This window comes from Neltuma alba, unplaced genomic scaffold (genome assembly GCF_004799145.2).
Source record: "Neltuma alba isolate B1F8T4 unplaced genomic scaffold, ASM479914v2 tig00002811_pilon, whole genome shotgun sequence".
NCBI classification, from domain to species: Eukaryota; Viridiplantae; Streptophyta; class Magnoliopsida; order Fabales; family Fabaceae; genus Neltuma; species Neltuma alba.
Window position 1 is genome coordinate 195,275 of NW_021633026.1, and position 16,849 is coordinate 212,123.

Below are 16,849 nucleotides of genomic sequence, written 5' to 3' on the forward strand. Positions count from 1 at the left end.
ATGATTATTATTTTGTTCTTCCTCTAAATCCCCTATATTGGAATGATGACTATCATCGTCCTCTTCATCAGAATCTAAATCCTGAAGTTGAATAATCCCTTGTGGAGGATTAAAAGTGTGAGCATGGTGAAACTAGGGATATGGAGAAAAATCACAGACCACATAACGTTGCCTATCTTCATCCTTAATATTCCAAATTCTTGTTGTCTTTTTGGTTCTCGTTTTATCCCTAAATGCAATATGATGTCATGAGACATAAGGGAACCTGTAGTCTTTAACAAAATGTACTCCAAATCTTTGATGAGCACGAATCCTATGTTCTAAAAGTGCCAGTTTCATATTCTCAAATATCCAATCACAAGAGCGATCTGTATGGCCTATTCAACCACATTGAAAGCATAATCTAAACACCCTTTCACATTTGCACTCCAACCAAACTCTTCTTTTGGTGACATGTCTCACTCTTAATGCAGTTAGGAGTGGTAGTCCAGGATTTACGAGAATTTGAATTCTCATAAACCGAGCATTGTATGAGAGACTGGTCATAATGTCAAAATTTTGAAATTCTCTCCTAGAAGATCACCAATGACTTGAGCCGTAGTGTTGGTGAAATAACCACTACTAGAAAAAAGACCTTTAACGTCGCAAACTAACGGCGGTTCAGCAGAAAAACGAAGTGGAAAAAAACGCGGTGGCATTTTTGTAAATAAGTTGAAAGGGTTATTACTTTCCACGGCGGTTCTTTAAAGAACCGCCGTGGAAAGTATTTTTAACGGCGGTTCTTTAAAGAACCGCCGTTAAAAACTCTTTCCACGGCGGTTTTATTGAAAACCGCCGTGGAAAGTGTGTTCTTCTAACCCCCTTCGGCCGCTCGACTCCTCACTTTCTTTCTCATTTCTTCAGTGCGCCGTGGTCCCCCTCTGCCCCACCACCGTGAAACTGCATTACCGGCCATTCCCATCTAGCCCACCGTTTAAACTCCTCCATTGAGCCCTTGGAGCCTTGCCGCCGTGCGCCGCACTCCGCCGTGGTCGACCGCTCCTCCCATTTCCGTCGGTTCTTGCTCAGCCGTGGTCCACCACCGAAAACCGGTCCTACCCTCCACTATCTAACCGAAGACCGGTTCGTTGCCACCGTCCGCCGCCGTCACCGCCGTCCGCCGCCGCCTCACTTCGCGTTTGAAGCTTCTCTGCTCTGTGAGTATCCTCTTCTTTCATTCTTTTCAATTTTTCTTGGTTTGTTGAATGTTTTAGCCATGAAAATCTGTTATATATGAAATGGGTTGTTAGTTTTACATTGTGGTTAGCTTCTATTGTTCATTTTGCATTTTTATGTGGTTGAACCGTTGATTGGTATTAATTGGTAGGCATTAGATGTGAGAAAACCTTAATTTCTTTTTACATACTGTATTAGAAATATGTTTAAATGTTTGGAGTTGATTAGTTGTGAAGTTTTTAAATTTTTTTTATAATTTTTTGATATTTATTTCGAATTTTTGATAATTTTTTGTAATAAATATAAGAATTTAGTGATAAATAATCTGTTAGTTATTTTGTGTTTTTTTCCTTCGTTATGAATTTTGATTGATAGTAAAGTATTGTTTAAATAATCTGTAGAACAATGGATCGTAGTTGGATGAAAGCTAGGAGAATTAGCAAGGAATATGAGGATGGGGTTGAAAAATTTCTTGAGTTTGCTCAGAGAAATGCCCCTAGTAAAGGAGATGGATTGTACTATTGTCCTTGTGTCAAATGTTTAAACAATAGTCGACGGAGTATTTCTGAGATAAAAGAGCATCTTATCTGTGATGGGATAAATTTGAGGTATACAAATTGGATATGGCATGGAGAAATTAGAAAGACTACACTGTCTGCAAATGAGAAGGTTGTGAATGAAGACTTTGGTGATAGAATTTCGGATATGTTTCGTGATATAAGGTCTGAATCCTCTACACAGTTTTCTTCCACCTTTGAAACTTTGTGTAGTGATGCAGAGACACCTTTATACCCGGGGTGCAAAGATGATTACACAAGATTGACAACCGTATTGAAACTGATGAATTTGAAGGCAAGAAATGGTTGGACCGATGCTAGTTTTACGGAATTGCTTGAATTGCTGAGTGATATTCTTCCCAAAGGGAATTCACTTCCGAAACGAATGTATGAGGCAAAAAAGATTTTGTGTCCGATGGGTTTGGAATATGAGAAGATACATGCGTGTCCTAATGACTGCATATTATTCAGAAATGATTATGAAGAGTTGAATAAGTGCCCTAAATGTGGGACTTCAAGATACAAAATGAAGAAAGATGATGGTGATTATAATGAGATGACCAAAGGTTCTCCTTTAAAGGTTCTGTGGTATCTTCCAATAATACCACGATTTAAGCGTCTATTTGCTAATGCCACAGATGCAAAGAACTTGAGATGGCATTTTGATGAGAAAATATGTGATGGAAAGCTTCGTCACCCAGCAGATTCTCCTCAATGGAAAACAATAGATCAAAAATTTCCTCAATTTGGTGGCGAGCCAAGAAACCTTCGGCTAGGGCTTTGTACGGATGGAATTAACCCATATGGTAATCTTAGTAGCACACACAGTGCTTGGCCAGTGCTCCTCGTAATTTACAACTTGCCTCCTTGGTTATGTATGAAAAGAAAGTATATCATGCTATCTTTGATGATCTCGGGGCCAAAACAACCGGGAAACGATATTGATGTGTATTTGGCACCTTTGATTGAGGATCTGAAGAAATTATGGGAGGAAGGTGTTGATGTGTTTGATGCATATAAACAAGAGACCTTCAATTTACGTGCCATGATCTTCACCACGATAAATGACTTTCCAGCATATGGAAATTTGTCTGGATACAGTGTTAAGGGGCATAAAGCATGCCCGATATGTGAAGAAGGCACCCACTATATGCAACTTAAACATGGCAGGAAGACAGTATATCTTGGTCACAGAAGGTTTCTTAGTCGGTATCACCCTTACCGTAGATTGAAAAAGGCATTTAATGGCTCACAAGAATATGAAATGGCTCCAAGACCATTAACTGGAGAAGAAGTTTATCAGCGGGTGGAGGGAATTAATGTGGTCTTCGGTAAGAAGAAGAAGAAGAAGAAGACTGCCAGTGAGAGAAATATATGGAAAAAAAGATCTGTCTTTTTTGATCTTCCATATTGGCGAAGTCTTGATGTGAGGCATAGTCTAGACGTGATGCATGTGGAGAAGAATGTATGTGAGAGTCTTGTTGGTACACTTTTGCATATAAGTGGAAAGACTAAAGATGGAATCAATACAAGACGAGACTTAGTCGAAATTGGAATAAGAAATGTCCTTCACCCACAAGAAAGAGATGGTAAGAGGGCTTATTTACATCCAGCTGCGCACACATTATCAAAAGAAGAGAAAAGAAGTTTCTGTGGTTTTGTCAATACTATTAAGGTGCCACAAGGTTATTCTTCTAATTTAAGCAAACTTGTTTCAATGCAAGATTTGAAGATAACGGGAATGAAGTCTCATGATTGTCATGTGTTGATGCAACAATTACTTCCACTTGCTATTCGAGGCATTATGAAAACCGATGTGAGAAATACTATTACAAGACTTTGTATGTTTTTTAGTGCCATTTGCAGCAAAGTCATTGATCCTGCTGAGTTGGATGAATTAGAAAATGAAGGTTATGTGATCCTCTCTCAATTGGAAATGCATTTTCCTCCATCATTTTTTGATATTATGGTCCACTTGATAGCTCATCTTGTGCGAGAGATAAGACTTTGTGGCCCTGTGTGTTTAAGATGGATGTACCCTTTTGAGAGATACATGAAAATCCTAAAAGGGTACTCTAAGAATCCTTATCGGCCTGAGGCATCAATTGTTGAGAGATATGTAGCTGAGGAGGCAGTTGAGTTTTGTAACGCATATCTTGACAGGGTAAAGGCAGTTGGTCTTCCTCAATCTCGACATGATCAAGGGAGAAGAAGCAAGGGAACACGGGGTGTCATAGTGAGGTCTATGTCAAGAGAAGTTGTAATGCAGGCACATCTATACATTTTAAACAACACGGATGAAGTTTTACCGTACTTAAATGCTCACAAGAATATGCTGAGGAACTTGAATCCAAGAAAGAGTGACATGCAACTAGCTAATGAACATAATAAGTCATTTGCAGAGTGGTTCAAGCGAGAAGTGTTAAAAGATGGCAATCCTTCTGAGACAATACAGAGGCTAGCTGCAGGGCCTTCTTTTGAGGTTTTGTGTTGGGGTGGATATGATATAAATGGTTATTCTTTTTACACAAAAACCCAAGACGATAAGAGTACTATGCAGAATAGTGGGGTGATGGTAGTAGCGGAAGCCATGCATTTTGCTAGTTCTAAAGACAGAAACCCAATGTTGGCGGCAATGTCCTATTATGGAATAATAGAAGAGATATGGGAGGTTAGTTATACCAAGTTTAAAGTTCCCGTCTTCAAATGTAAGTGGGTTAATAGTAATGCTGTGCAAGTGGATGAAGAATTTGGATTTGTTTCGGTCGATCTTGAGAGGTTTGGATACGGAGACGAGCCATTTATTTTGGCAAGTCAAGCAAAACAAGTGTTCTTCGTTCCCGATCTAGCAAAAAAGAAATTGTCTATCGTGCTTCAAGGTAAAAGGCAAGGAGTTGGTGGAGATGATGGTGACTTAGAGCTTAATCTTGATGAAACCCCGCCTTTCACAGCTACTCGACCTAAAGCAGTTGAATTAGATTTGGTAGATGATGACTATGCTGTTAGAGATGATCATTGTGAAGGAATTTGGGAGGATAATCGTTGTAAGCCTCAAATGAATTTTTTGATATTTTTTTTGCTAAATATACTTAATAATATAGTGTTTTATATTAACTTGATATTTTTATTCTTACATTTATTAATTCCTTGTTCTTTAAACAGGAAATGGACGGATCCGGTCAACAGGGTTCTGGTGATGACAACTCTTTTACTAGCCGGAGAAAGGGTAGAGGGCCAACCCATATGAGGCATTTAGCTTTACGTGATGAGAGCACACAGCCTATGAGGATTACAGTGGAGTTTGATGATGATCTGAAGCCTATAGGAAAGGATGGGGCTCAATTTACTAGTTATGTGGGTTATCTCGCACGCAGTAAAATTAGCATTGACATTCCTAACTGGAAGAAGGTGGACAAAGATTTGAAGAAAAACCTTTGGGAGGATATATTGGTATATTGTGCATTGTTTTCTCTACTTGTTTCAATTATAGTTGTTTATTTACTTTATAACTCTATGCTATTATTGTATTGCATGCAGCTGACATTTGATATTCCTGCCACTAAACAAATGAGAGACCGTCTGTTGAAGCAAATTGCTGAACGGTGGAGGGATTTTAAGTCCATGCTTACAACACATTATATTAATGGAAAAAGAAAGGGTGTGCATCCTAAGGAACGATACCAGTTTATTAGCGATGAGGCATGGGAGAATTTTGTGAAGCAACGTGAAGACCCCGCATTTCAGGTTTGGTTTCTTCAAACTTAATTTTTAATCAGGTCATATTTTATTTAACTAAACTAATTTTGTCGATTTGGTTTCATTGTCATAGGCATTGAGTCAGAAGAACAAACAAATATCTGAGCAGAATGTATACCCACATACCATGTCTCGTGCAGGGTATGGTGGGTTGGAAAGAAGTATGATGGAGGAACGACTGAAGAATGCACAGATGGCTGCTGCTTCAGATCCTACTGGCTACATGCCATCCATTGAGCGTCCTTCTCGCCAAGAAAAATGGAAGGCGGCGAGGATTAAAAAGGGTCAATACATTACTCCACAGTCTGCTACTGTTGCTGAGAGGATTGTAAGTAATATTTAAGAATTATGCTTCATTATTGTTTTTTTCAATTATCTTAAATTGAATTTGTTGTTTTAATGATATAGGATACACTTGAGGAGCAACTATCTCAAGGTACATTCATCCCTCAAGGACGGATGGATATCTTGGCCACTGCTATTGGAAAGGCTGACCATCCCGGAAGAGTCCGAGGGGCCCCTAAAGGGATTGGTATTAAAGAATTTTTTGGCTCTGCTTCACGAAGAAGCACTAGATCATCCTCCGCTAACATGGTATCTAAAGAGGAGCTCGACCAACGACTACAAGAAGAAACAGAGAGAGTTCGAGCTGAACTAAGTCAACAACACATGGCAGAGATGCAAAAGATACGTGATGAATTCGATGCCAAGTTTCAACAGACTTTGATGATGATGGGTACGAGCGGATTCCAGATGCCCCGAGTATCTGAACCTTCCCAGGTAATAATCACACATCTTTTTAAATCTTCTAAAGATTCATTTGATCCATTTAAACTTATTTAATGTTTCTTAACTAATTTCATATTATGTTTCAGGGTTCACCTGTGATAAAAAGCGAAAAGAAAGGGCAGTAATAATCAGACACAGCCACTGACAGTGTCTGACCCTGACCCTAGCCCTGACCCTGTCGAAGACAATGGGATGCCGTGTTCTCTCTATGTGGATTATGAAAATTCACCTGTTCATGTTGCTAATGGTCGAGCATTCATGGGCACAACGATTCACGGCAACAAAATTCCGAGCAATCAAGCAAGGGTGACAGTGGAGAGGATTGTTCGTGGTCAGGGGGTACACCAGTGCCTAATCCTACTGATGAGGTTCGACTCTTGGCCCAAGCTAAAGGACATTTCATTTTGTGGCCAAAGAGACTTATTACAAAGCCAATAGTGAAGAAGGCGGCAGCAAAGAAGGCCACAACGAGCGCATCATCTGATCCTGTACTCTTGCCTCTTCCTAGTGATGTTGCGCTTATGTATTCCAGTTTGGAGGTTCTTCATTCCATGGTGCCAAACATGGATAAGCCTGTGACTTTCAAGATGCCGTTGGGGGTTGTGGGTTCAGATATAACATACGACTTCACCATTGACAAGAAGGACCTCGTTCAGTTCCTCAACTTTGAGGAGCTTGATATAGCCTTCATGCAGCTTGCTATTTTGTAAGTTACAATATCATTTTCTTATTACATATTATACTTCATGCATGTCCTAATGTTTTTTACTTGAACAACAGGCATTTTAATCAAATCTGTCGAAACGGAGGACTTGAAAGAACATATGGCTTTATGTGTCCTCAAAGGGTGCAGAAAGAATTTAATACTGTGGAAGCAAGGTCAATCTACATTATGACCGCAATGAGTCAGACCAAAAAGCTAATATATTTTGCACCTTACGTGGAAGGGTAAGTGTATTATTGTATTTGAGATATACAAGTTGTATGTGTCGGGTTATAATTAACATGGTTTGCCTTTTGCAGTTATCATTGGACTCTAATTGTTTGTGCCCCTTTTGACAACAAAGTTTACTGGTTCGATTCACTCTGTGGAAGTCCATCCGAAGAAACCAAAGATGTCATCGACACGTTAGTTTTTATTTATATATTTATTACTTGTGAAGTTTATACAAGCATGCTCTAATATCATTTTCTCTTATAATGTTGATAGGGCTTTTCATAGTTTTAATGTCGTGGCGATTAAACAAAATAGACAAGCACCAACATGGATTCTTCCACAGGTATATGTTGTTTTGAACTAACTTTTAAACATTTTTTGATGAATTAAAGTCAATGTTTATAATCAATAATGTCTAATATTCAATTTTATATCTTATTTTTTTAGTACCGTTGTCAACAAGGACATGTTGAGTGTGGATATTATGTCATCCGCTACATGAATGACATAATTGAGACAGCAACGACAGAGAAATTAGACGAGGTAAAGATGAGTTACGTTGCATGACGTTCTTCAATTTATTTCACATTTTTGACTAAGTTTACTATGTTATTTTTGATTAACAGATATTTCAAAATACTGCGCCATATCTCATGGATGACATCAACTTGATGAGGGACACTTTGTCAACAACATTGGTAGAAAAAATTGAAATTTAGCTTTCAAATAGATAGATAGGTTATTTGTCAAAAAATTCATTGTTAGATGCTTTGTCTCGGTTCCCTCTTATATTGTTCATGATTTCCATTGTACAAAGAAGTAGTTACTTCTATTTCAGAATTGTTGGACCTAGCCAATACGTGTTCCTTGGTAACCACTTAGTTCTATTATATTGGCCGGTTCCCCTATTTTCGAATTGTGTAAAAAAAATTTCATTGCTGTATATTAACTAGCTAATTGATCTTGTTCTGCGTGATCTGCACTGCCTACATTTGTTTGGAGCTGTAAACTGCAGGGTGGTAAACACAAAAATTTCGCAGAATTTAAAAAAAAAAAAATTTTAATGGCGGTTATACATATAACCGCCGTTAAAACCCTTTTCCACGGCGGTTAAATATAAAACCGCCGTGTTTCCCTTACCTTTCAACGTCGCCTTTAACAACTACGCCTTCAAAACCGCCGTTAAAAGCCACTTTTAACCGCCGTTAAAAGCCTTTTTTCTAGTAGTGAACTTGGAGGAAAGCCCCACACCTGAACCAAAGAGCTATTCGTGTAGGCTGGTCTTCATGTGGAAAGAGATCTCTCCTCCAAGGTCGCATCTCCATCAAGACATTAATTCTCAACCGACCAAAGGCCATGAAACAGGACATAATCCTTGTCAGCAGAATCTTCAAACCAAATATAATAAGCATTTCCATTATTATCGACAATAGCAAACTCCTTGCGTAAATGCCATGCATGTTGAAGTGCCTTTCTTATCTTCTCAATATTTGAAGTTTTAAAGTTGATCAAATAACCAATGAGACACTGTCTCCAAAAGTCATTAGCCTCTGCATGTGGGAGTAAATCCGAAGCAACTGCGGGACCCTAAAGCATTGTCTGAAAGTGAGTAAAAAGGGGTTCAGAATTAACATCATCTGAGCTAATAGATTCCTCCCAAGAAGAACTTTATTAGGACCCCCAAAACCCCTAGAATCTTCATGTGAAGACATGGAAAGAACCTTGATATAGACAAAAGAGAAAAGGTAAAGACTAAACACCACAGCAAACACTGAGAGAATAAATATAGGAACGGAGAAAATAAGTCAGAAAGCATGCATGTAATTAAGAGAATTGTAGAGAGAAGACACGCTCTCTCACTCTAACCCAACTAGTGGGGGGCATAATATTGGTTTAATGGTTTTGTTTCTCATTGTTTCTGGTAATTCATTCTCTCTCTTTCTTCTCTTTTTTTCCAGTACCAAAAAGTTTAGGTGAGTTGGATTCAAATGTTCATAGGGCTGGAACATGCTTCTAGGCTCAAAGATAACGCTTATGAAAATACTTACGGATTGTCTACCAACAACATCTTCACATAAGCATCGGAATTTGAGCTCATGATCACGTGATTTATGAGCTAACTCATCATAACTGAACTAATCTTTGTTGGAACTATTGTCTCTCTTCTTTGTCTAAGCGCACATTTATACATACATAAATATTAGTCAACTGTGGGCTCACTCTGTATATATATCAATCATCGTTTATTCATGTAGTTTGAAAATTTGCATTATAGATTATGGGTTTTTGGTGTAAATCTATCCACGAAATATTCATTTGTACGTATATTTTCTTAAGTGTAACATAGTACACATGAATGTTTCTAAATGAAGCAGAAATGTTATGTCGGCTAAGTGTGGATAATGTCTGCTGCTTTATTATGGCGTCAGATGTGCACGAGAGAAGACTTTATCTGATCTGCACCTTATTCTTTTATTATAATTTTATAGTCTTTTGTTGTACTTCTACTCAAACGAACACATTAATATTTATTTTGTGTGCGCTTTCAGAAAGTGTGCTGGTTTAGTGAACAAGTGTTACGGTGGTTGGTATGTTTGTTGCCAGAAACCTCCTCCTTCTTCTTCAGCAGCAGATCATCACAATTAATTAATTTAAATAATTATTTCTCTGTTGCTTCATCCATATTTGCACTACTTTTATGTTTTGGATATCTGAAATAAACAACAATAAGAATATATTTATATCTTATTCGGAACAAATTATATATGCAAGCTATTATTATCTTTTATATATATGTGTGTGTGTGATGGAATAAGATACAATTCAGAAGGGGGAAAAATTCAAAATGCTTATTTATAAGTTAAATTTTGTATCATTTAAAAGTCAAATTTAACAATACATGTTTATGAGTCAAATTTACATATTTACAAGTTGAATTGCCTCATTTACAAACTAAACTTGCGAAAAATTTGGATGTTTTGGGACATATTAAGATTTAATTTTCTCATCTGGGAATTTCTGATAACTTTCTCATTGTTTATATAACTGGAAGAAACAAATTCTAAAATAAAACATGCATTTTTTATTTTTAATACGCCTGGATAATTGTGTATAAAAAGTTATATTTATAGACTGAAATAAATTGTTATCTATATTCAAATATAAAATGCTTATTTATTTTTGTAATAGTTTTAACTACTCTTGTAATGATTTTGACATGTCAAAATCTGTCAAAATCATCTATTTAGCATTTTGAAATTCAACATATATCTTTTTATCATTTTCTCTAAAATGACTCATTTATTTTTACACAAAAACGCCCTTACTTATGTATCATTCCTTCTCTTAATTGATTAAAAGTATATTTTTCTTAAAAAATATATTAATTAATACATAAATTATATTGGGGACACCCAACTCTTATGTATTTTAATTTTTATATTGTGGGGGTTATATTCTTAATATCACCTTGGCACCACGTTAACAAGCATGATTTGCATTTCCTATTCCTAATTACTAATTACTAAAGTAAAGAGCCCCACCTGTTATAATAATCCCAATATTAGCTGTTAAGCATGATTTGCCATCCCCTTTTCCTAATTAATCGCCTCAATGAATATTTTTGGAATTTTTAAATTTTAATCTATGTGTAATAATAAATTTCAAACAAAATAATTTGTTGCCTGTATTTTTATGTTTTGATGATATATTTTTAATACGTACAAAATAATAAATTGCACAATAAAATAAGTTATTCATTATATTTTTAGTATATATAAGAGCAATAAATTATCAAAAAATATTATTAAAATGACATTTTATAAGAAAAATAAAACAGAAATTAAAAAAGAAATAGCGGTTGGCTCTTGTCATTCCTTTTGTTTTTTTTTTTTTTTTGTTTTTAAAAGTGATGCCGCACCGAAAGTAAAAAGGGGAAAAAGCAAGTAAACCATTATGTCGGATTTCAATTACGCGGTAATTCCTCCGAAGCACCCAAACAACCAGAGGAAGACTTTCGTCTATCTATTCCTCACCCCTCATTAGTGAAGCATTAACAACTTCTTAATTTCTTGTTCTATCATCATCCAGTTTTCTTCCTTTCTTGTTGCTGAATACTTTCTCTCAGCTTTAACATGGCGGAGTTGGTGGCTGGAGCGTTTCTCTCCTCTTTCCTTCAGGTGGCATTTGAGAGATTGGCTTCTCATGACTTTCTCGACTATTTTCGTGGCAGAAAGCTCGATCATGACTTACTGACAAAATTGCGTGTCATCCTTATTTCTGTGGACAAAATTGTTGAAGATGCAGAGGAAAGGCAATACAGAGACCATCGCGTGAAGCAGTGGCTTGAGGAGCTCAAAGATGAAGTCTTTAAGGCTCAAGACTTGCTAGATGACATAGCTACAGAGGCATCGCGACAGAAGCTGGATGCTGAATCGCAAAGTACTACTGTTATCCGCAAGGTACGAGGCTTCTTTACTCCTCTTGTTAGTCAAAATCAGTTTGACAAAAAGATAGAGTCGGGGATCAAAGAAGTGCTCAGCAACCTAGAGAATCTTATGAAGCAAAATAAGATATTGGGATTAAGAGAAGGGCCATCTGTTGGTAATCAGTCGGGAGTGATGAGCAGGAAAGTATGGAAAAGATTGCCTTCAACACATTTGATAGATGAATCCGAAATATATGGTAGAGATGCTAATAAAGAGAGGATTGTAGAGATTTTATTGTCACAGAACATAGGATGCAGGAATCAATTGCCTATGGATGTGATTGCCGTCACTGGTATGGGCGGGATGGGTAAGACAACCCTTGCACGACTTGTTTATGAAGATCCAAGGATGAAGGATCATTTTCAACATAAAGCTTGGGTGTGTGTTTCTGAAGAATATGATGTTGATCACCTCACAAAAGCAATTCTTGAGTCACTTGACTGTCCAACTAAACAAGATTTTCACGTAAATCAGTCTAAACTAGAAGAGACATTGATGGGCAAGAAATTCTTTCTCGTTCTTGATGATGTCTGGAATCAGAATTGTCAAATTTGGGAGGTTTTCACAGCTCCCTTGAGACAAGTAGCACCCCAGAGTAAGATTCTTATTACAACCCGTAACAAGACGGTAGCAGAAGTCATGTGTTGTGCCTTCACATATCCTTTGAAGCCACTACAAGGTGGAGATTGTTGGAATTTATTTGGAAAATATGCATTTAACAACCAACCTGATGCTGCAGGTCAAGATCTTGTACAAATCGGTAGAGAAATCATAAAGAAATGTGGAGGATTGCCTTTAGCACTAAAAACACTGGGAAGTTTGTTGCATATAAAACTCTCTTTTCAACACTGGAATAAGATTTTGAAAAGTGAGCTTTGGACATTGTCACAAGATCGTTGCAATATTATTCCATCTTTAGGATTGAGTTACCATTATCTACCTTCAAATTTGAAGCATTGTTTTGCATATTGCTCAATCTTTCCCAAAGATTATGACATAGACAAGAATGACCTAATCCAATTATGGATGGCAGATGGTTTAATACATCCAACTCAAAGAAGTACGAGCCTTGAAGAAGCGGGTGATGAAATTTTCAAAGATCTAGAGTCCAGGTCTTTTTTTGAGCCATCAAAAAAAGGTGGCGATTATTTCATCATGCATGATCTTCTAAATGACTTAGCAAAATCCGTGGCAGGAGAGTTTTTTGTGTGTCTTGAGGCTGCTCAAGCACGAGATATGTCAACGAAGACTCGCTACTTTTCATATACAAGATGCAAAAGTGATGATCTTGAGATTTTTGACAAAGTTTTCAAATGCCACCAATTACGCAGTTTCTTCCTATTGGATGTCTTCAATCATAGCATTGGTGATGATATAATGTCCAAGCTTTGTCGTCTCAAGTACATACGACAATTATCTTTGAAGGGATCTCGAAATTTCAGAAACTTGATAGATGGTATCGGCAATTTAAAGCACTTGCATTATTTGGATCTTTCTGGGACTTCAGTTAAGAAATTGCCAAATTCATTGTGCTCGTTGATTAATATACAAACATTGAAATTAAGAGGTTGTGATCGTTTGACTAAGTTGCCATCAAATTTCTATAAACTCATTAACTTGCGTCATCTTGACTTGGAAGATTGTGCCATAAGGAAGATGCCCAAATATATGGGAAAGTTAAATCAGCTCCAAACAATGAATAACTTTGTTGTGGCAAAGAAAGGAGGATCAAATATAAAAGAATTAGGAGCCTTGAACCACTTAACAGGCTCACTAGCCATCTCGAATATGGAGGACATAAGTGATCCTGCAGATATGAGGGAGGCCAATTTGAAAGAAAAGAAATTGAATAAATTGATGTTGTGGTATCGGCAAAATAGCTATAGTCTTGAAGAGGCACAACGCCAGGAGCACATATTGGAAGCTATTGAACCAAATCAGAGTGTGAAAGAGCTCGCTGTTTATGTATACAAAGGTAACAAATTTCCAAAGTGGCTTCTTGGTGTTGCACATTTTCTACCCAATTTAGTGTCTTTATCTTTACAGAGTTGCTTCTATTGTGTGAGCTTACCACCACTTGGCCAACTAACTTCCCTCCAGCAACTCTTGATTGGAAGAATTGATGGAGTAAAGGTGATAGGTGAAGAGTTCTATGGGAATGGCTCCTTAATTGCTCAACCATTTCCTTCCCTCTTATATTTGAACTTTTTTGGTATGAGAGAATGGGAAGAATGGGATACATGTTATGAGGGTGAAAGTTTTCCACGCCTTAAACAGCTTTGTATACACGGATGTCCTAGACTGACAAAGTCTTTGCCTCAACACCTTCCTTGTCTAAAAACACTAGACATTTTGGAATGTGGGAATTTGGAGGCCACGCTTCCCAAGTCCTCTTCCATGGAGAAGCTACATTTACAAGATTGTAAGAAGATATCAGCAAAAGACATGCCCACATGGAGCATCTCAGACGTACTTCCACCTCTCCATGACTTGTCTTTATGGCATTGTCCAGCAATGGAATCTCTTCCCCATGGAGGTATGCTTTCCAACCTACAACGTCTTTCAATCAGTTGGTGTTCCAAGCTCATTGCGTGTGGTGGGGATGGGGGTTTGCATGAGTTGTTGTCTTTGAAACAACTTGATATTACTGATGACGTCATGGAGTGGTTCCCTGAAGAAGAGGGATTGTTGCCGCCCAATCTCCAATCTCTTTCATTCTTGCATTGTACCAATTTGAGAAGAATAAACCATAGGGGTCTTGTGCACCTCCGTTCTCTCACTTCCTTATCATTTTACTATTGCCCTCGCATGAGTTATGAAGGCATGCCAGGAGAAGATGCTTTACCTCCATCCCTTTCTCGCGTAACTATTAATGGTGAATGTTGTTTGCTTAAGGAGAGTTGTGAAGAGGAGGAAGGACCCGATTGGACTAAAATTGCTCACATCCTTCATATGACCATTTGCTGACTCTCTAAAAGGTACTTCCTCTATACTTTGCTCCCGCTTATTCACAATAGATCAGATGCGGAGCTTGAGTTACATATTATATATAAATCTGTAATGCTTTAGAACTATCAGTTATGAATCACAAATAAACTTTGTGTATAAAAATTTATGAAATCCTTATTGCCAATAAGTTTTGTAATGTGTGGGACTTTTCCCCAATTTTTTCAAATTTGAAATTTTTATATTCATCAGGACCCATCCGTCCATATAGTTAATTTGAGTTCATACACAATGTTTATTTGATGTTTATATAGTATTATTCATCATCACCATTCATCTAGTATTGACTTAAAGTTGAATTGTCATCAAATTAATCAAAACTAAATTAAGGCCAAAAGTTGAAAAATATTTATATTTTAACACAATTTTTATTGTGTGTGTTTGTGCGTATGTAGGATTTGTCCCCAGAAAAAGAGGACAAGTTGAAGAAGATGCCAATTAATGGGAGCAATGGAGACTGCAACGCACCGTCTGCTTTCAGAAAGTGTTATTTGGAACAAATTGTGCAAGTTAATTGTATTATGTTTGAATACGGCTTTAAACTTTCTTCATTTAGTCCGAAATGAAATTTGATATGATAGTTATTAGCTTAACTTATAATGCATACAAGGTATGTGAAAATATTATACTCAAAATTTGGATTAGTCAATGATATTTGATATCAAATCATTCTTAGAATTTTTTTTTTAATTGTCAAGACAGATAACACTTATGTCGGTCATAATATGTGAAAAATACAAAAACTATCCTTATAGAGGAAAAAGTTGTTAAATCTGAAAGAAATTATACACACACGCGAGCACAGACAACCCTTACTTTGTTTGCTCAATTTACATGCCATTATATTAGATTTTGCTTTTATTTGTTTCTGTCACTGTGAAATCACATTTGGCCAATACATGCACACATGCACACCAGATCACATGCTTTTTAATTACTAATGGTGACAAAAATAAATATCCTTCAAATCTTAATTTTGTGTCTTTTAAAGTTATATTATGTTAATTTCTATATGCAAGTGAAGAGGGGCATTTGTTCCTTCTTCTAGATTTTCTACACTTTTACCAAAAGCATTGGCATTTTTGTTTCCTGTTGGGAAGAACTTTATATGATTTTTTATGCCAAAAAAAGGTTGAACATTAACAAATAACAGGGGTATTTTAAGAAAAATGACATTAATTTATTATGAATAACAAACTTGACTAATTTTCTTAATATATGTTAATTAGTTACTTAGTTCTTATATAAGTACTGTAGCTTTTATATTATCATCATGGATATTTTACAAATTGCAATGAAGTTGCTGAACGCCTTTCCCCGTTAATTACTGCAATGGCCTAGGATAAAACAACATTACTGGAATAAAAACTGAAAGAATTATAATCAGGTTTCAAGAAAAAAAATTAATTATCCTAAATTCTATTAATAACTTAAGAGCATGCAATGATAAATTTCATGGTAGAGAATGGCAATACATTCATGCTGATTACTTATCATTAGGATTTCTTAATTTTTTTTTTTTGAGATTTCATGGTAATTTGATCATATAAACTCTCTATCCTCGCCTGTGCGTCCTATTGTTTTTCAAACTACAAACAAGAAAAGAATAATTACTAGAGATAGGCAAAGGATAGAAACCAGAATGGTAATTAGATGACTGGCGGACATAAAGTTTAATTTTGAAAAGTCTCTCCACACTCGCAAATTCATCTGCATCATCACTCGTATTCATTGCCTTGTCTTGTCTTCTATGATCTAGAGTAATTTCCCAAAACCATCCAAAGTTCCAAACAACCAAAGGAGGACTTTCGTCCATCTCTAGAATTTGCGTAGCCATCGTGATGTCTAGTTAAATTAAGACATTATTAAAGTGAGAGGTAAATTAGTAAATATCACGTCAAAAAAAGGTAAATTAGTAAATAAGACATATATTAAATATGTTATAATTAATAAGTATTTTTATAGAATTTTCTTTAGAATGTTGTGTTTCTTGATTATACTACCTCGATTTTTAATACTACCTCCAGTCCTTAATATAAGACCTTGTTTGACTTTTATTTTAGTCCTAAATATAAGACCCCAATCTACTTTGTCTCTCGTAT

General features: G+C 36.4%; 1 protein-coding gene across 1 annotated transcript; it reads left to right on the forward strand.

The window, feature by feature from the left end:
• The first annotated feature begins 11,387 nt into the window (after positions 1 to 11,387).
• Positions 11,388 to 14,708, forward strand: LOC114738683 (putative disease resistance RPP13-like protein 1). The gene has a single exon (XM_028926744.1). It carries the CDS (start codon positions 11,388 to 11,390, stop codon positions 14,706 to 14,708), a length of 3,321 nt encoding a protein of 1,106 aa, XP_028782577.1.
• Positions 14,709 to 16,849: the final 2,141 nt, after the last annotated feature.